Source organism: Orbicella franksi, chromosome 4 (genome assembly GCF_964199315.1).
Source record: "Orbicella franksi chromosome 4, jaOrbFran1.1, whole genome shotgun sequence".
Taxonomy (NCBI): Eukaryota; Metazoa; Cnidaria; class Anthozoa; order Scleractinia; family Merulinidae; genus Orbicella; species Orbicella franksi.
This window is the reverse complement of record NC_138148.1, coordinates 10,040,039-10,060,390: the sequence shown is the minus strand read 5'-3', so window position 1 is coordinate 10,060,390 and position 20,352 is coordinate 10,040,039. Positions and strand designations below refer to the sequence as shown.

Here is a 20,352-nt window from a genome sequence, read left to right as displayed (position 1 = left end):
GTAATTTGTTTTCGCCGCAAAAGAATAGAATGACCGTCAAACTGTCGATGGGAGTAATTCAATGAAATTCAAAACTACCTTTGTAGGCGAACAAACGACGTATTTAACTCTAAACGAATGAGTAAATACCTACGTTGTGATTTTGCCGAATGAAAAATGAAATTAAATTCACCGCGCGGTTCATTTATTGTTGTGGTCGTCATTTCCAAATTTTTTGTCAATTATTTTCACCACCACAAATTCCAAAGACCGTCCAAGTACCGACGGGAAAATTCAGCCAAATGCAGGGCTAACCTTTAAGCCGAACTTTGATGCATTGAACTCCAATATCGAATGTGTCAATGCCTTCGCTGTGAGTTCGGCCGAGGTTACAAATTCCACTCCCTACTGGGCTCAGTAGGTGAGCTCAGTGGAGACAAACTTTAACTGTCCTGCCCCTCCCTCCAATCATTTTTCTGGAATCTGCAAAACAAATCTAGCAGACACGTGACCAGCCGCAACCAGGGTACTTTCTCGAGGGAGGAAGAGAGAGGACCCTGGGAACGAGGTTGAAACCAACTTTGAGAAATTGAACATTACGTCATGGTGAACATATTTACGTCATTAGCAATAGCAATGTTCATGGCTAAACACGGATATTGACACGTAACATTTCATGTTAAATTATCAACTTGAAAGTCGAATTCTCAAGTTGAATTTTGGCGGGATTGGTGCGCCTTTGGTGACTCAACATTCGACTTGGAGATTCAAACTTCATCTTTCGCTGACAGCCCATGTGTCAAGATCATTATTGGCATGTTAACATGAATGTTGATGGATAAAGTTGAACGTTGAACTGTCACTTTGAAAGTCGATGTTTAAAGTTTCAATGATTGTGATACAGAGTACAAAAGTTGAAGAGTGAAATATGATGTTGATGTTTGCCAAGTTAATTGTTAGACTGTCAAGTTGAATGTTGTGATCAACTTTGATTTTTGGCGGGGATGGAACTCCATAAATGTCTCCATTTCTGGTAACAACGCAGGCATGCAAAATAGCTTGTTCTCTGACAGAAACCGAATGTGCGAAAAAAACGTGCGCTAACAAATGGAAACGCATACGAAATCAAATTACACATTTTTGGTCTGGCGCTATCGACACCGAAAGAACTAAATCTGGAATGACATGATTGCCTTCTGGTCTTTTCTGACCTTTGACGTGGCATGCCTTTGTATTCCCTTCTAAATCTCAAAGTTCAGTACAGTTAGCATCCAGGCCGCGTCATTCCGTCATTCCGTCCGAGAGATTTTATCCAAATGGCTTACGACAAGTCTTTTAACCACCACTCTTGGTTATGGCTGCTCTTGAACCATATTATTTTGAGCCAAACATGCTCCAAACTCCGAAATGAAAGCATTGAAGATAGTGAAGTGGATCGCTTGGAAAAAATAGATTTTGCTGACCTTGTGAAGGATGCCAAGTCAGTCGCAGGTTTGTCTCCTTCCCGCCAATTTCGATTCGGACTGAATGACGTCGCATAAACACGGCCTGGCTGCCAAGACAGTTTCAAAATGGCGGCCTTCAAAGTCGCTTCTTTCGAGACGAATTTCGTCAGGATAGCGGGCACTTCAGAGGCTTAAACTTCGGTGAGTGGAAAAGCTGAATGTTTACTTGCTATAGGCGAAGACAAAAAAGTAGGCTTTTTGGAGTGACCTTCTCCTTTAAGGTGGCTCTGAACCCTATGTACAGAATTTTTTTAAAACTTTGCCAAAACTCTCGTCTTATCATGCTTATCAAAATTCGATAACGACCCATCAAAATCTGAGTGCTGGAAACTGTTTCGAGCCGCCTTTAGGTTCTCTCAGGTTATCAATGATTTTGTGCCAGAAAGTGCAAAGAGTTCACACACTCTGCATTTACGATACTTCTCTCTAAATTTTGAAATTATTTTGAAATTATGCTGAAATTTTATCACCAACAGGTAGGCTCTGAGCTTATAACTGAAAGCTCTTCTAGATTTGATATCAGCCTGCAAACCATCCCAATAGTGCACTCTGCACTAAAAACCGTGAATTGCCTTTCTTGGAAGCCGTGTCTAAAAATTACTAGTAGTAATATTAGTAGTAATATTTCACATAATTAATGGGCATAATGCAACAGAGGTACAGTGGAACAGTGACTCAGTGGAACAGAGACACAGTGGAACAAAGGTATAGTGGAACAGAGGCACCGTGGAACACAGGCACAGTGGAATAGAGGTACAGTGGAACAGTTGCACGATAGAACAGTGAAACAGTCGCACAGTGCAACAGTGGAAGAGTGACTGAGTGGCACAGTGGAAAAAAGGCACAGTGGAACAGCAGCACAGTGAAACAGGCATAGTGGAACAGAGGCACAGTGGAACAAAGACACAGTGGAACAACGGCACAGTGGAACAACGGCACAGTGGAACAGAGACACAGTGGAACAGAGGCACAGTGGAACAGTGACTCAGCGGAACAGCGGCACAGTGGAACAGCGGCACAGTGGAACAGAGGCACAGTGGAACATTGGCACAGTGGAACAGTGACTTAGTTGCTCAGTGGAACAGTGGAACAATGGCACAGTGGCGCGCAGACACAGTGGAGCAGAAGCACAGTGGAACAGCGGCACAGTGAAACAGTTACTCAGTGCAACGGAGACACAGAGGCACAGTGGAACAGCGGCACAGTGGAACAGAGGCACAGGGGAACAGAGGCACAGTGAAACAGAGGCACAGTGGAACAGTGACTCAGCCGAACAGTGACTCAGCCGAACAGTGACTCAGTGGAACAGCGGCACAGTGGAACAGTGACTCAGTGGAACAGCGGCACAGTGGAACATTGGCACAGTGGAACAGTGACTCAGTGGAACAGCGGCACAGTGGAACATTGGCACAGTGGAACAGTGACTCAGTGGAACAGCGGCACAGTGGAACATTGGCACAGTGGAACAGTGACTCAGTGGAACAGAGGCACAGTGGAACAGAGACACAGTGGCACAGAAAACCACTGGTCACAACACAAAATGGGATCATTTTGACATTTTAGCGTCTGGCAAAACTGACTTTCATTGCAAAATTAAAGAGAGTGTTCATTTAAGAGCTAAAGCCTTCCCTTAATGTCAATGTCAGTAGTGAGAAGTAGCTGTTACTCCTCATGATGTGTAGACAGGCTAACGTACTGCTGCAGATCATTTTTTTTCAGTCTAGGTTCCAGACCTCCAATATTTACGATACACTGTATATAGTTATCAAAAAAAAATTGTAACGGTCACTTTTGAGAAGGTGTGTTGACTAACATACGAAACGTCAAGTTCTGTATTAAAACGCGTTGGAATACAATTTTATCTATTTAGCATACATGTTGTTTAAGTTGGAAAAGTTTGAAGTCAGCGCGGGCACTTTAAGTACCACAACCCCACCCCCTCCCCGGCCAGTGATTGAACGTGGACTCAAGATAAGTTTAAAATTGTGTCATTTTCGATGTTTTTATTTGGTAATTACACAGGACGCTCTTTATTGCCTGTCAAATCTGATGGAGTTTTCAGTTATAAGTTCAGGCCCTAAATGGTGCTTATATAATTTTATTGGCTTTTGTGGATGAGCTCCATTGGGTCATAACAAACGTGGAATCACAGTAAAAGGTACAATAGGATGCGTGGCTTCCAAGTCAATAGCCGTCATAAGACACTCGCTGGCAGCCTCGTGCTCGTTTTGTGCTTCCAATACCACGCCCAACACGTGCCTGAAATGAATTACACAGCAAGAAGATTAACAGAAGTCTGTCTACTCTTCTCCGACTACGTGCGTCTGAGGTAAGCACTTCACTGACTTTAGAAACTTGTAGAGACCCCCTGAGAGAGGTCCTAAGGAAGATTCTTATCAGCACCCTAGTAAGTGTATTTCACATGGCGATGACAGGTTTCCCCACCCAACGCCGTACGCATGTTTTTCACCCATAAGGTATGTACAGAGGGGCTGTGACGTGAATGTGAATTTATTACAAACGGATTCGTCTAGCGTTTTTTTTAATGCTTCTGAGTACAGGTAAAGTTTCGAGACAATCATGGATTAGCGAGTACCGGGTGAGTAGGCTAACAGATATACAGAACAAGCAAACAAACAAACAAACAAACAAAGAAACAAACAAAAAAAGAAACAAAAAAGAATAAATGTAGAGACCGAAGACTGAATGAAAAATACTAACCAAGCCTCAAATGCTGTTGGGTCAATGTTGATGGCTTCGCGGAGAACTTTCTCGGCCATGACAAGATTTCCGAGCTTATGATAAACTGCACCCTAAGGAAAGCGATTTAATATGTTGTAAGTTTGGGATTTTGTAGCTCAGTGGGTCAACAGTGTAGCACTTGATCTCCGTTTAGTGGGTCAAAAGTTCTTGTGCTTAACTCCTGAATTCTACAGAGCATCGTTTTGTTAGGTTTGTCTTACTGGAAGATTTAAGTAAATCCATGATCGTAAATCTGAATTCATCCTACTTAAATTTAGCCGGCTGAGTGGCCACTCCCTAGTTCGTCTGTTCCCAATGCCCATTCCATGGAAATTAACATCTGACGTCTTCATGACGTCATTTATAGCAATTTCCAAATTGGCACAAGCCAGTGTCGACCAACTTGAACCTTGTTTGACGAGTGTCACGAGCACGACCGACAAGCCACTCGGCTACATTCGTTTTTGGTCGTTATTACGATCGATTACAGTTTCAAAGTCAGTCGTTCGTCTCCGCTTGAGCCTGCAGGTTCGTAGAATGTTCAAAACTGCTCTTAAGTTTCTTGTACATATCTTACCAAGCGTTGCAAGCTGGGCACATGGCTGGGGTTTATAGAAACCGCATTGTCAAAACAGTTCTTGGCATCTGTAAGGTTTTCTCGGACTTCGAAAATGCGGCCACGCTACAAAGAAAACAAGAAAGAAAAAAGTTTCCAGGGTCAGTAAAGTAGTAACAAAGACTACATACAGGTTGGTAACAGTTCCCTCAGGGACAAGTTGTTCGGGTTTCGTCACAATTTGGCAGCGCTTCGTAAAAGTGATTGCATAGCAACTAATCAAGTGTTGCCAGACATTGGCTGGCTTCCATCAATAGTGACTTCCAGGTGTCACTTTCGAGATCTCAGAAGCTGGCGTGACAATACCGCGTGATTCAAACTAAAGCGAACACTGATTCCTCGCTTCACTCATTACAAGCTCCCAAATATGCTAAAACTTGAAAGCGAGCGTGTATCTTTACTTCAAATGCTCTTCACAGTCGGTGAATCAATCACTGATCAAAATAATGGTAGATCACTTCCACACGACCTCTGAAAATATCAACAGAACATTTATTTACATGTAAAGATTTCCAGTCCAAGCATTACTTCTCACCTTACCAACGTTCCAATTACGATAAAAAAACGCACACACTAACGATAAAATATTCGCTGTCCTTTCATTCGCACCTGGAATAGTACATCCGGGGACAAAGGAAATATCAAGTGAGCCTCCTGTACACAGGCGTGTGCTTCAGCGTCCTTCTCCATGGAGATATAGACGTCAGCTGTTAAAAAGAAGATTAAATCATCAAAAAATCCAGAAAATCATTATCTACTAAGTAAGGATTTCAACACTTCACAAGGAAAACAACAACAGCATGACACGAAATAAAACATGTTTAAGACTACAAGTGAATATATCAAAGATCATATACTTGAACTGCGGAGAAAGATATGAAGGCATGATTGATTATCGCAGTTATATGCACAACTTAAGCAGTTTCGAAATTAAATTCTGGAAAAAATTCAGCCTTGAATGGGATTCGAACCCATGATCTGCGATACCGCTGCAGTGCTCTACCAACTGAGCTATCAAAAGATCATATATTTGAACTGCGGAGAAAGATATGAAGATATGATTGATTATCGCAGTTATATACACACCTAAGCAGTTGTGAAATTAACTGACAGTATAGATGGTAGAGCATTGCACCGGTATCACCTGGGACAATTTTCTGACATCCCCCTCCCCTGTATATTTGAAACGCTTTCTTGGAGAGAAGATGCGAAAACTCAAGAGTTGCGTTTCTATCTCTTTGGCTACCTTAAGATTTGCAATTCTAGTAATAGTCCGGACATACCAATAGCAAGCCAGAGCTTGGCTTGTAAGGCTAGAACAGCAGGGACACTGAGTTTAACAGAAGTTGAAGCTGCCTCATCAGACAATGCTTGCTCAAGGCGCACTGAAGCCGCGATAGAGCCTGCTCCGTCTGCTGCGGTGAAGAACATACAATGGTTAATTAGCTACACATGTTTATAGCCTATGGGTGTTTCTAGAAATTATCGGTATTCCTGACCCACGATTTTCCATACTCGATTTGTTTGAAAATTAATATCATGGGTGACAAATTACTCCTTAATTTTGGCGCGAAATTCCAGCGTTAATTTATAATTTCTGATGTGAAATTAAAAAAAATTGCTATGGCAACGTTTGGATCGAAATTTCTCGATACAATGAACAAGCCAAAAACCCAAGACTGTTCGCGTAATCAGTCGCCCATGGTATTAAAAGGTAATCAAATGGTGACGAGTGAAATTAGGAAATAATTTCACGTAAGTTTTGGCAAATTTCCAATAATTTTCCGCAGCTTTAAAGTAAATAAGCGTTTAAAACTTTCTGTGATCTTACCATAATTATTTCAAAACAAAAAGAGTTCAACAACAGCATACGGTTTTTGAGCTGCGATACCCTTTGGGGTAGTACATTTCTATGTAGCTTTAATATAGGGAGGAGACCCTCACCAAACCCTCCCCTCCAAGGCCGTAGCCAAAAAGACAAAATTATGACTGAACCAAAGTCCATGGTTTAACTTTTCTCCTAGGTATTTAGGCTGTTTATGATGACTATAAACAACAAAATCGGAAAAAAAAATGACTGACGCAAGTACTCTGGTTTGTCTGCTACTAGCTATGCCCCTGCCCTTCCCTACAAGGGTGATTACACAAAGATTATCCGAAGTATTATCAAGAAGAATTGCAATGTGCCAACTGGTCTGCCTCCCGCCGGTTGGAATTTTTAAGCCTAATACGTTTAGTTGATATATTTGTTTCCTTCATTTAAGGTGGCAAGCCTGTGAACTAGCTAGGTGTAGCTAAGCGCATTGACCACTATAAACAACATTTGAACATTTTTTGTTGTAATTGAACACCGAGACGTTCACAGATTGATTTTACGAACAGTCACAGAGAATCCCGATATTTAAACAAACACGTACCAGAATCCTTGTCGCTGCTGAACTCTGTCAGCGGTATCTGCTTCAAACTTCGCGTGTCCGTGATAACTTTGTCCAGTAATCCTGAGCCAGCTCTTTGAAGCTCGGAGGATCTGCGGTGGAAAAAAAAAACACTGAAAAAATCACTACGAACAACAATAAGAGACAGAGGTGTTCAGACACTTCACTGTAGAATTCTACTTTCCAGCACCATGGAAATATTTTTCCTCCTTCCCCACTAAACAACGTTGATTTTTCTCTTTCTCACACTGCGCTGACCACAGAACCAACGCAACATTGAATTGGCGGGGGTATGACAGACTTACTATTTACAAAGAGTAATTAAGTAGTTAAATATCGTAAAGAGTGATTCAAAGTGTCTCAACTACTTTTATCGCCCATACGAGGTTTACTATGCGTACAGCAGCAAGGAAAATTTCCCACAATTAAATCGGCAGAAATTGCTTTTGGGTAAAGGAAACCAGCTAAACAAATAAACGTGTTCTTCGCACGCGAAATTTGTCCTCACGAGAGAGATGTCTGGGATTCAACTCCAACTGAAATTCCACACTAAGGACGAAGTCCCACACTCACCCTGAGAGGTCAGACTCGTACACTAGTTTCCAGGTCTCCAAAAGCCGCTTGCACGTAATCAACGCTTGGTCTCCTCCTACGCATGTCTGTTCCAGTTTGACCTTCGTAAGAAGCAAACTAAAAATAAAACAGGAAGAGTGGAGACGGTCAGGCGTCTTTTTGTCTATTGTTATCGTGGTGGTTTTGTATGAATTTTAGTCTATATTAAGGCAATTTCTTCCTTCTTCCTTCTGTAAGTTTTTTTTTATGATGGGCAGATAAAAAAGGTATTCTTCAAGCTCTCCACAAAAGCTCTAAAAAGCTGAGGTGTAACACAAACCTGAAGTCGTCTGGGAATTCCATGAGGGCGGCATCACAGACCTCCAAAGCTTCAACAAACTACAAGTGAACATGAACATCAGAATCTATCTTCTCTTTACTACACCAATATGCTATCAAGCCGACAGGTGATGAGAATCACAAAAATAATCAACTGCCGGATATTGTCTTCAAGTAAGACCAAATTCTCAGAACTAACAATCCGTTGGGAGACTTTATATTTTGACAAAGCTTACCTTTTTCTGAGAAGAAAGTATAAGAGCCAAGAGATGCAGGAAGAAGGATTGATTCATGTCCATTTTAAGAGCGTTTCTGATGTTCTTCAGTGCCTTTGTCATCTAGGAAAATAAGATTAAGAGAAACGTTTCTATAACAACGTGTACCTCTGAGAAAGACCTGACGTCACGGATGGTCAGCATAAAAGTAACTAGCGTAGTTAAAGCGCTGCAAATAGTCTTTTCAGCGTTTAAGTTTGATGCTAATCCACCGCATGTCTTGCCCCCTTTCCCCTCAGAAAGACAGTTTGTCCGATTGTCCTAACAGTTTGCCGTTGCCAATTTATTTTCCTTCTAGACGGAGACAGCCACTGTAAGAGTAGAGTTCAGTGTCTTGCCCAGCCCTGCAGGAATCAAACCCGGACATCTCGTTGACTGTCCATTAGGTGCAGCGCGTCTTCCCCAACAGTGATGCATCGATTGCATATATCAAAGTTGCGTGTGAGAACATATAGATCTATTTCTTTTCTTAAACATTGTAACAGACCTGTCTCATCAGGGCTTGGTTAAGAGCGAGGTGAAACAACACTTCACTGTCGTCAGGATCTAAATTGTGTCCCCTGATAAAACAGACGATGAGGAAAATAAAGCAAAGAATCAAGCCGTGGAAATTCTCTTGATGTCGCATCAATCTCTCATAACTAAAATAAAGAGGAAACGCATAGTAACAGGTAAGGAGCATTCACTTACTTCTGAAGAGCATCGATTGCTTGTTTCTGAAGTTGCTGACGCTCTCCTCTGAGACATGCTGCAAGGAAGTTACAAAACATTAAAAAGCGATTGACAGATTCCGTTTAAAAGTTTAAACAGTTCCCATACTAGCTGTCGATTAAGATATCCATGCTTAGCTTAAGTAAACAAGCTCGCCATCAATATTCCTCCCTCGCTCTGAGATTCTACAAGAAACATTCCAAACTGATGACGTAGCTCTATGGAGATCCGTGAAGCGCTTCTGATTGGTCGTTATTTTCGCGGAAAAATTCAAAACCGAGAAACAACCAATCGCAGACTATTATCAAAATTTGATAATATTAAAAAAAATTCACCGTGGTGCTTTTCAACAATAAGCTCCTAAAGCTGTAATTAAGGGTGTCTTTAGCAGGTCATATTGTTGCTATGGTAACCTATCGTGTAACCAAAATGATAACAGCATGTTCACCAATGATTGGGCAGGCTTTTGATACAACGATTGTAGCATCAATTGATGAAGAGTGGTTGTAATGACCCGTCAAAATCTAAGTCTTGGAAAGTGCTGGAAACTGTTTTGATACACCTTAAGTCCATCTGCGGGGGTTCCTAAAATAACAAGCACGTTACCTTCACTTGCCAGCAGACTGTAGCCGATACCAAGAGCCAGGTATCCTCTGGACGAGAGTTCCTTTTCATCTCCCATGGCAACCACCGTCTTAGCAAACTTTATCCCTTCATCAATCTTTAAAAGAAAAGCACAAGTGCAATCTGATGAAGAATGTATTACATTGTGCTGAACTGGGTTGCTACTTCTTTTAAGCTTTACGGCCACCATGCTGATGGACCAAAGTGGTACATCAAATCTATAATATCATCGACATTCTTTCCCAATAACTTGGTTACAGACACTATTCTTCTGTTCTATCTGTCCAATCTTTTTTGTGAACGTTTTCAATGCAAGCAATCTTATTTTGTCACATTTCTAAAGTAACCAGTTTACATTACATTCTGCTAGTTTTCCATGTTAAACCAGTCAAACTCCCCTTAATCTGTGACTTAATTTCACAGACAAAATGTATAGAAAACTGTCCAAACTGTGAAGTCCCTTTTCAGAAATGTAAGGTTAACGGACTGTAGCCAACAATAAAAGTTTACGGAAAATAAACATTGGAATTCGCATCAAACAACACGGAGTGAGTGCATGACTGGGTTTGCTTGCACTTTGTAATCCTTAACTCAATTTAGGTCTCTGTTCATTCATGCATTCTACAAGAGCAGGACAGACAGAAACATATATCAGTATACCATGTGAAGGTTGTTGAAGCAGAGCTTGGCAGCGTAAAGGCAAACCAAAGAATCTTCTGGTCTGAGCTGATGACACTGCTTAAGGACCAACAGGGCTCTATCATACTGACGAATGTAAACAAGATGAGTTTTAGTGATGTTTTATTCACTGACTGCAACTTAACTGAAACTAGTTAAATACCAAACACTAGAAGTATTGAGAGAGATCTTTTAACTAGCCTGGACAGCAGCTTGCCAAGCTGGGTATAAGACAAAAAAAAAAAAAAATATGGTGAGTGACAAAACAAAAAACTCTCCAAATCTTTGTCCCACACACTTTCAAGCTTTAGTAGGATAACTTTTCTCAGAACAGTTGTATAAAAACAAAGCATACTTTGCCAGCACTGATGAGAGAAAGGCCAAACTGAAACCACAGATGAAACTCTTCAAATGCAACCTTCATTCCTCTGTCTAAACACTGAAAAACAGTCAAACAGAACAGTGAAACAGAGGGCAGTGGCTACATCATGCACTTAATTTAGCTTGCTTCCTCAAGACAAAGCTACTCAAGGTAAGTAACAGAAACCTCTACCTTAATAATTACAGTAACAATTATTCACCGAAGTGCAGGTAAATATCCATCGGTTTCATCGACACTGAGGTGAATAATTGTTTTAGTATATACCACACAAGCTGAATTAGCAGACTAAAACGCTATTTTATGTGTGACAAGGGGTCAGAAATTTTAAAATCTCTCATGCCAGCTTCTCGGAGGAGAATAGTACTTGCTAATCACCCCCGAGTTAACCAATCAGAGCGTGCAAAAAAGCACTATTCACTTGTGTGGTATATACTAATTCCTGTTATTATACTTAATCTTGTCTGATAAGTTTTAATTAAGATGATTTCCGCAGAACAGTCAAGCAATAATGGCAAAAATAAAGTTGTAACCAAAAAACCTAACAACACGGTAATGTTTTAAGTAAAGGTAAAAAGAACTTATTGAGATTTAACCTCTCAAGCTGACCCCTGAGAGGAAATTGAACGTGAAGTTATCCATATTTCAGTGAAAACGGACGTTTCGCGTTAATTAGTTGAAAACACAATAACACACATATTAAGCGTTCTTACGAGGTTTGACATTTGACATGCTTGCGACTTTACTTGCGGGGTCATTTAAAGAAATTAATTACAGTGAGATGTTTTAAATAGTATTCAAAAAGTTACTGTGCTGTGAGTAGATTTTTAGTAATTGCTTGAACTTTGAATGGAATTCATCTTAAACACCATGAAAGTCAACAAATGCAGTCAAAAAAGTTTATTGACACTGGCTAACCTCTGCTAACATGCCATACTGTGCTCTCCGGACGAGTGCCACTGTTAATAAGTCATACACACTCTCAGAGTTTACCACTGTTCGTTGTCGTGCTGCTAATTTTTCAGGAGCTTGACTGAGCTCTGCATCCTTGGAAACCTAAAACCAATTAAATTCTATGGCACCATAGACAAACTATGCATATAACAGATGCAATTTCTCAGGCTCATAAGTTATTTAATTTTGCTGCTCCTACTCCAGTATTAGTACTGGTCAAATTTAAGTTGACAGTCCTGATGTGAAACTTGATCTCATTTCATTGCTGCTTTTGAAAACTGAGAATCTAGTTTCCAGTTTGAAGTTTTTGAGACACTCAAAGAAGTTTTCAAAGAAACTATTTATTTCTCAAATACATAGAAAAAGACACCACTGATAAAAGGATTTGTGTTTATGACACAAATGTTCCAAATTCCACTTAATGAATCAACTGATACTTATTCAACCTTAGCCTGTTACAGTTTTGTGTTGAATAGTGTTTTATGTAACATATCAAACCAAAAGACCAATACTTAACAGCATTTCCAACAGCAAAATACAGCACTACCAACAGTGAGAAGGGAATTGAAAATACAATGCCCAGTGGAGTATTTGTAGTGAACTTAAAGGTATTTGGAAATACATGTATAGTAAAACATTGTCATGAGCATTTTTTATGTCTTCCGGATCAAAACTAAACCTAAAGAGAAAACAGAACTAAAATTGCAAAAATCAGTGATAAATAAAATATCAGGCACAGATATCCAAACACCCTTGTGGTTATGATTTCTTTTGTTTAACCCATTGATTCCTGGAGCTTTTTGCCAAAAATGCATTTTTGGACATTTTGGAGATTTTCAGGCTGGATATGGGCCATATTAGCTCCAATCTACTCAAAAAGACACTTGCAACATGACAGCATGCCTTTCTTTCCAATAGCATTGCGTTTTACGACATTTTTGCTCGGGCATATGCAGAAATCAAAATTTTGAAATTTGAGTTTTTGGACGAGAAAGTGACCTACGTCTTTAGGCTTTTTGATTTTTGTAATTTTTTTTTCGCCTTTCCTTTTTCTCCTTTTCTTTTCTTTTTGCTGCAGTGATTGACCTTCTACTGGGCTTGCTTCCAGTTTAAAAAATTCTGAGAGAGCATCATCGTGATGGGCAATTTTTACCATGGAGTAGCCACGCGTAGTGGCAGGAAATTTTGCTCTGAGTTTTTCCCTCAACTTTTTGAGCATTTTCGTGCATATATGTACCTCAGGCTCCATTGGGCTGATCTGATCTGATCTGATCTGCGTATCATTGGAAAGATCTTTTCCCCCTGCAGAAGTTGAGCATAGGTGATGCCAATTTTGGTGATGACGCCAGAAGTGGAAGAAAGGCCAAGGCACGTCACGGCCGGTTACGGCCAGCACAGGAGTCAATGGGTTAAACTTGATGAATAAATTATTATTAATGAGTTTGAGAAAGCCAGACAAAGTTCTGCAAAGCTGTAACAACAGCCTTCCTATGAAATCTGAGTTGACAATATAAAAACAATTTTATTCCGATATTATAGCCCATCTAGGACTTTGCCGGAGTTTCATGCCATTTACTTGGATTCAATTGAACGTCATATGTCTTTCTTGCAAGGCATGGAACCTATGGGAGACACAGGCTTTTTTAAACTAATGGGTCCCACTTGACAAATGATTGATGTTAGTAGCCATGCAACAACAAAAGATTGACAACTTTTTGACATGTACCATAGCTTCCTCCAAAAGCAAGAGAAGCAAACTCTCCTCTGTTTCATTTCTGGGGAAAAACAAACTGAGAGAAAAATGAACTTGATTAGAGTTATTCAATAAAGACAACAACATTGACAACACTCTAACTTATAATTACATGAGGCGAAAAAACTGAAGAACTCAGAGAAAAACCCTTGGAGCAAGGTGGGAACCAACAACAAACTCAGCCCATGCATGGCACTGAGATGGAATCTAACCCAGGCCACATTGGTGGGAGGCGAGTCCCAAAGTCCCTGGCTGAGAAAATATAATACATCTAATCAGGATAACACTTAAAGGCTTTAATAGTACCTGTCTCCACTGTACATTTGTGGCTTTAGAGAGAATGCTGCATACTTGTGAGTAATAACATTAATGGTGGTGGACTTCAAGTCCATTTTGGATGCAGCCTTCAGTGATGACGTTGAGCTGATCATAGGTGAACTAGGCAGCAGGTTCAAAGGTTTCTCATAAGTCCTCTCACAAACTCCCCTTAAAAGAACCTGTGACAGCTGCTTAGCTAATCCCTGTTTAGAATAAAAGAAACTGATTTTCATACTATTTTTATATAAAATTGTGCATAAGTATGGTAAACTAATTGAAACATTGTTAGTATTTTTTATGACAAAAGAATAGAGAAATCAACTTATTGGTATTAAAAGTTACCTAAAAAACAAATAGTCTAAACCAAAACAGAAAATTGCCAGCAGAAAAATTAAGTACAAATAAGTTGTAACCAAGAATGTCAAAGGTATTATGATAATTGTACCTTTCTTAAACCAACTGTGGCTTTGGTCTCCATGACTCTCAACAGATGCCGAAACCTGTCGACTCCTTCTTTCACTTTCCTATCGCAAGATTAAGAGACAAAAGCAAATTACAACTCTGTCTGCAAAAAAAGTTTAAATTTCATGTGTAAAAACTTAAGGCAAGAATTTGTTTGTAATACAATACATACTGCCACTGCATACTGCATTGCACACTGTTACATATTACTATTTTGCCAGCTTTACTGAATTTATGTGCAAGAGACTTTGTCATTTTGAATTGAACTTTTAGTCCACAATTAGTTTATTGCCAGATTTTATGGAATACTTACAGTAATGTAGCAATGATCTGTCTTACCCATTTTTAATTAGCAACACTGGAGCCCTTTGGAGGGCTATCTCTAATGTTCTTCCTAACGGCATGGACTGTGAAGTAACTGTGGGCCTTTGTGAGGTTGTCTGGTCAGTGATGAGCCACAGACCTATGTCCCCTGCACATTCATAACAAGATATGATGTCATCATCACTGATTTCCATCTCTCCAGCTGACTGCAACTGCTCAAGAGCCATGGCTGTGAAAAAGAAATGTTTGATGGCATTAAAAGGGAAGACAACCTAAAAAACTCAAAATTTTTGGAGACCGCCAATTTTGCCTCTTCTCAACCCCCCAAAAAGTGGTACACAATTGGGTACAAAAACACGTCAAGTATCTCTTAACATTTTCCAAAACAAGTGTGAAAATATGTACTTAAACAACATGCAAAATAAATCATGTACGAAAGCCCAGGGCCAGTGGATTATTATCCTTCACTTGTCCAACGGGCAAGTGATAAGTTTTTTTGGGGAAATGTCTTAAATTAATCTTGCTACCAAGAAATTTTTAGGGGATAGACAGAATGACATTCGGGTTAGCAAATTCATCAGAACGTCTTTAGAAACAAAACAAACAAAGAAAAAGTTTCACTTGTTTATAAACATGTTCATGTACCTTTGAAAGCAAATCCATCTGCGACCAGTTTTGATTTCCTTTTTGACTGTGAGTCAATGTGGATGTCACTTGCTGCGGCCTGGTTACAGCATTTGACACAGCTATGGAAGTCTTCTAACAGAAAGTGAGCTTTACAAAGCAGCATTAATGCCTCTTGGCTTCTCTCTGCCTGTTTATAATTGGACAAAGGAATTAAATTAATCTATAACTATTGACTGTTAAGTCCATTCTAAGAGAGTAGCAAGGGAGGGTCAGGGAGGGATCAAGAAGGGTCATTTTATGCACAAATGTTAACAAAATTCACATGCCATGAACACTTTTAACATACTAGATAATTATATGTTACAGTGAAACTTGTTTTAAGCGGACACCGTTGGGACATTCACTATTGTCTGCTTAATACAGGGTGTCTGCTCTAAACAGGTTCTCATATATTGTGCAATAATAGTTAATTATTAACCTTTTTGTAACACACTGTAACACAGTGTATGATCAAAGACTGTTCATAGCACAATGTCCAGTCAGTCAAATTATGCATCAATCTGGAATAATCTACTTAGCTTTAAAACGACATCGGTAAACAATGTTAAAGGAGTCTGTGCTGAGCTTTTAGAAGTAAAAAGCCCTTGAAGTGTCCAATTACTGCAGGTTTCGTGTCACAAAATGGCTTAATATTGGTGTACGCATCCGCTCAACAGAGGTGTATGCTGAATGCAGGTTCATTTTACAGCAAATATGGGAAGAGAATTTAGGGACTTAAGCTGGTGTCCACTTAATAGAGAGTGTCAGCTTAATAATAATAATTATGGAGTCCGCTTAATGTAGCTTTCACTGTACATTATATTTGTCTTACAAGGATTTGAATTGCACTCTCCAATGAAAAAATAATTAACATTTTATCATAAAACACCCTGAACATACATACACTTTCACTGTAATGTAAAACATACCTTTCCCAGTTTATCTTGAGAAACCAGTTTTTCAAGGTTCTTCACAGTTTCCTCCAAAGCTTTCTTGGCTTGTACAAGATCAGATGTCCCAAGGGGAATATCTCTGAGGTAAATTTCCAGCTGAGATTCACTGATTAACAGCTTTTTCACAGCATCTGAATACCATAATGAATCAAATTAGTGAAATTTCCAGGGCAAAAGATCTTCTTCAGTTTAAAATAATAATTATTAGTAAATTACAAAGGAAGCAGTTATTAAATAACTGCTAAAATTTTTAGCCCTGTAAAACAGCTGCATAGCACATTTGGCCAAGCCTCCCTTAGGGTGACAATTTCATATTGGTATAAACATACAAAATCAATGGCAGATTTAGGGAGGAGGCAAAAAAAATGAAAAACATTGTGAATATTTTGGCAGAATTTAAGGCAAACACTCTGGACAGGCACTTCATTTGTATTGAAATAATTTCCAGCTTGTGGCATATTTACTGGTATTTCTAGAGTAACAATTTAAATTAGATCCTTATTCTCAAATAATTTGCAAATTACTAAAGCATCCATGGTCAAGTGTCGATCGATATCCTTGATCAATACTCCTGATCGACACTTGATTGACACTCAATCAATATTCAATTGGCACTCCATCAACACATCGGTTGACACTCAGTCAACACTCGAGCGACATCTCGGTCGACAGTTGGTTGGGAGTCAACTAATTTTCAATCTATGCATATGAGTCGGTCGATACTTGACCAACTATTGACCGGCTGTTGATCAAGTGTCGACCGAGTATCGATTAGGATGTCAATCGAGTATGGATCAAGATGTTGATCAAGGGTATCGATCGAGAGCATCGATCAAGAGTATCGATCTACACTAGACTGCAGGTGCCTTTAGCACACATGATCCATTGATTCTGCAACCTCAAGGTACCAGCCGTGGACCCCCTTTTGAAAAATCCTGGATCTTCCCCTGTGCCTATTATCCCCGCGAGCTACCCTCCATCTTTTGTATATCGCTTAATTTAGAAATGTAAATCAGGTGAACCGCGATGGATCTGGACTATTTTAACAATCCAGGTATGTTTATGTGCATGAGAAGCTTGGACAACTTAACTTACCTATACTTGATTCACTTGTCGTCCGACTCGAAAGCTGTTCCACCAATTTTGGAATATGCTCCCATTTTTCTTCCCATCGAGATCGTTCTATGTCGTTTTCTAGGCTGGTTTTTGATCTTCGAGACATGATATTTCACAAAAATGAAAATTGTTTTAAATAGTATGAAGGATAATAAAAAGCGATCCACGAGAAACGAAGAGATTTACCTTCTCTTCAAAATCGTCCATGTTTGTTTTTGGTAAATTAGGCGTTGAGCCTGGAGCCAAATTACGCTGCCTTCTTCATGTTACATTGCACAAAAATACTTCACCTCCACAATACGTATGGGTTATTGACCAAGTGTGAGGTCAAGATGGCTGGATATTGGCCAAGTTCTTTTTTTGCGTGTTTATGGACTGAGACGGAGTCGAGGTCCAAAACCACGCAAAAAAGAACGAGGCCAATATCCAGCCATCTTGACCGAACAAGCGTGGTCAATAAAGGATTTATTATATGGCTTTCGAGGAAATTTTTCTTGCGGGACACCGCAGGTAGTCCCGAGCGGGCAAGATAGCTCCATCTTGCCCGCTCGGGTAGCCAATCACAGCGCAGGATTTGATTTATCTTGCCCACTCACGGAGCGGGCCATATAATAAATATGGGTTATTGACCGAGTGTGAGGTCAAGATGGCTGGATATTGGTCAAGTTCTTTTTTTGCGAGTTTATGGACCGAGACGAAGTCGACGTCCATTAATACGCAAAAAAAAAAAAAAAGAACGAGGCCAATATCCAGCCATTTTGGCCGAACAAGCTTGGTCAATAAAGGATTTATTATATGTATGGTTTTCGGGGAAATTTTTCTTGCGGGACACGGCGGGTAGTCCCGAGCGGGCAAGATAGCTCCATCTTGCTCGCTCGGGTAGCCAATCAAACCGCAGGACTTAATTCATCTTATAATAAATGTAATTCTTTTGAAAAGGGAAATCGTGAGTAATCGAAACGCCATTTTCTCGCTTTGTGAAACGAGCCGCGAAGCGCAGTTTAAACCGGATGTGACGTCATTTTTTGTTGGATGATGCCTATACGAAATTTTCAGGAGTCTTCTGCCCCGCCCCTGCGTGATACTCACGTGCACGGAAACACCCGTTGTAAACATAAAATGGCCGTGACATTTATCAATCCTTCCTTGGATCCCCGGATCACCGTTTACTGTTCATACATGTATGTGGGCCAAGAGTTTTCCAAAAGAGTGCTTCTACAACCTTTCAAGAGGACTCTACATGATTAAACCGGCTTCGGGGAAAACAATTGTCAGTAATACAAAGAACATCAGAGTATGTGACCGTCACGCTCGACACAGATGAGGAACGTATAAATGCACCTTGTATACAAACCTACAGCTGGAAGGAAAAGCTGGCAGTTTTAATGCTACCTAGGTTTCAAGGAACGCTACACAGGACTAAAACTATAATCTTGAGGCCAGGTAAGAAATTTACGTGAATTTATCGGAGCACTTTACGAAGGCGAGTATGTCAGTTACTCAATGGAATATTTTCAAATTTCCTGCTCCTTTCTCCTACCGCCTGAGGTCAAATATATTTGTACTAGGCATGGGTGGCCCTATCGTGAGACGAAAAATAAAAAATAAAACGCCGGCGAAAAGTAGACTCGGCGTGCTGGCCCGAGTAATAATCAATTCATTAATGTAATCTTAAAGGATACGCTTCACTTGGTTCGACTGCAATACAGTGTATAAGAAAGTTTGATAACAAAAAAGCCCATATTACTCATGATACAAGAAAATAAGTTATCTATTAATATTAGCCCGAAAACATCGGCCTGTGCCAATAAAAATGGGAAAGAAAAGAACGATTTTAATATGGGGGAATTTTCAGCGAAGTTTTCTATAAAATCGACATGATTAAATTGCATATATAGAACATCATTTTCAGCACTTCTGTATAAGACCAGTGACACGCAAAGCGAAAAACAGATAGAAACATTTAACATTCTTTCTTTCAAACACCTATTTTTTTTTAAACATTAACTTCCTCTAAAATTTTTTAGAGAGACGAATCGCAACCACGTGCAGGTGCAAATTTTACAAATTGACCAATCACATGCAGTTTTGAGAAGGAGTGCCCCCCCCCCCCAATTATTGCTTATTTTCCATCCAAAGTCATAAAAGCGCGGGAGGTCACACGAGTTTACATTTTATTTGAGGCTCCTTGAGGTTACATGATGCTTAGAAGTTAGTATAGTGGAGCGGTTTGCTCATCTCTTGGGTTCGTGTTCTCGTCTTGCAGAAGTTGTTCGCAGTTCAATCGTCGAGCAGCGCGGCAAATTCCCCTCTTAAACCTCTTCCCTTTACAAGCCTGTAAAAGAAAAGATAAGTATCATTAAGAAGACGGGCGAAACTCTACTGGAAGCTTGCTGAGATAAATTAAAACCAAGAATTTTGTAACAATGAAGCGCTTTGATCGCTCTCTACAAGCAAAATAGCTTTTATTTGATTTTATTCTTAACCACAAGGCTAAGCCCTTAACAACACACACACACACACACAAAAAACAACAACAACCCAAAAAGCAAGTGCATAGATAATTTTGCAAAAGCAAGGTCAAGCTCTTAAATTAATAACTACACTCACAGGCAATGAGCTCCCGTCGACACAGCCAAGAGCCAGTCCAGAACTTTCTTCTATCATAAGAAAAACGACGCTAAAGAGGAAAAGAAAACCAATCGCCATTACTTTGTCCATCTTGGTCACCTTCAGTAAGCTGAACGAGTCAGTTTGACGCTTTGTAAAAGTGCAAGCCGCTTCTTAAGGAACTGTTTTATAACGTCAGCTTTGAAAACAAATTAAGTCAAATAACTTATGTAGTTATTGTAACAAACTGATCATTAAGGAAATTGATGTATAAGGAAATTCCTCTAACTGATAACAAAAGAAATGTATGAACACCAGAAGGAGAAGATATACGCACTTGTATGCCAGAATATGAATAAGC

At 39.8% G+C, this 20,352-nt stretch overlaps 1 protein-coding gene across 2 annotated transcripts; it reads right to left on the bottom strand.

Moving 5' to 3' along the window:
* Positions 1-2,193: 2,193 nt before the first annotated feature.
* LOC145483355 (tetratricopeptide repeat protein 7B-like) lies at positions 2,194-20,116 on the bottom strand. Of its 2 annotated transcripts, none has more exons than XM_081461855.1 (23): positions 19,992-20,116; positions 17,361-19,716; positions 16,242-16,396; positions 15,292-15,460; positions 14,662-14,875; positions 14,306-14,384; positions 13,849-14,063; positions 13,516-13,579; positions 11,754-11,891; positions 10,812-10,895; positions 10,439-10,543; positions 9,761-9,875; positions 9,134-9,191; positions 8,931-9,003; positions 8,405-8,506; positions 8,170-8,228; positions 7,851-7,967; positions 7,260-7,369; positions 6,126-6,257; positions 5,452-5,549; positions 4,804-4,908; positions 4,206-4,297; positions 2,194-3,743 (listed from the first exon to the last, which is right to left on the bottom strand). In XM_081461855.1, exons 2-23 carry the CDS (start codon positions 17,485-17,487, stop codon positions 3,614-3,616), a joined length of 2,541 nt encoding a protein of 846 aa, XP_081317981.1. In that variant the 5' UTR covers positions 17,488-19,716; positions 19,992-20,116; the 3' UTR covers positions 2,194-3,613. The 2 variants fall into 2 exon arrangements, with proteins under 2 accessions (XP_081317981.1, XP_081317982.1); XM_081461856.1 differs by having other exon boundaries at positions 6,126-6,254.
* Positions 20,117-20,352: the final 236 nt, after the last annotated feature.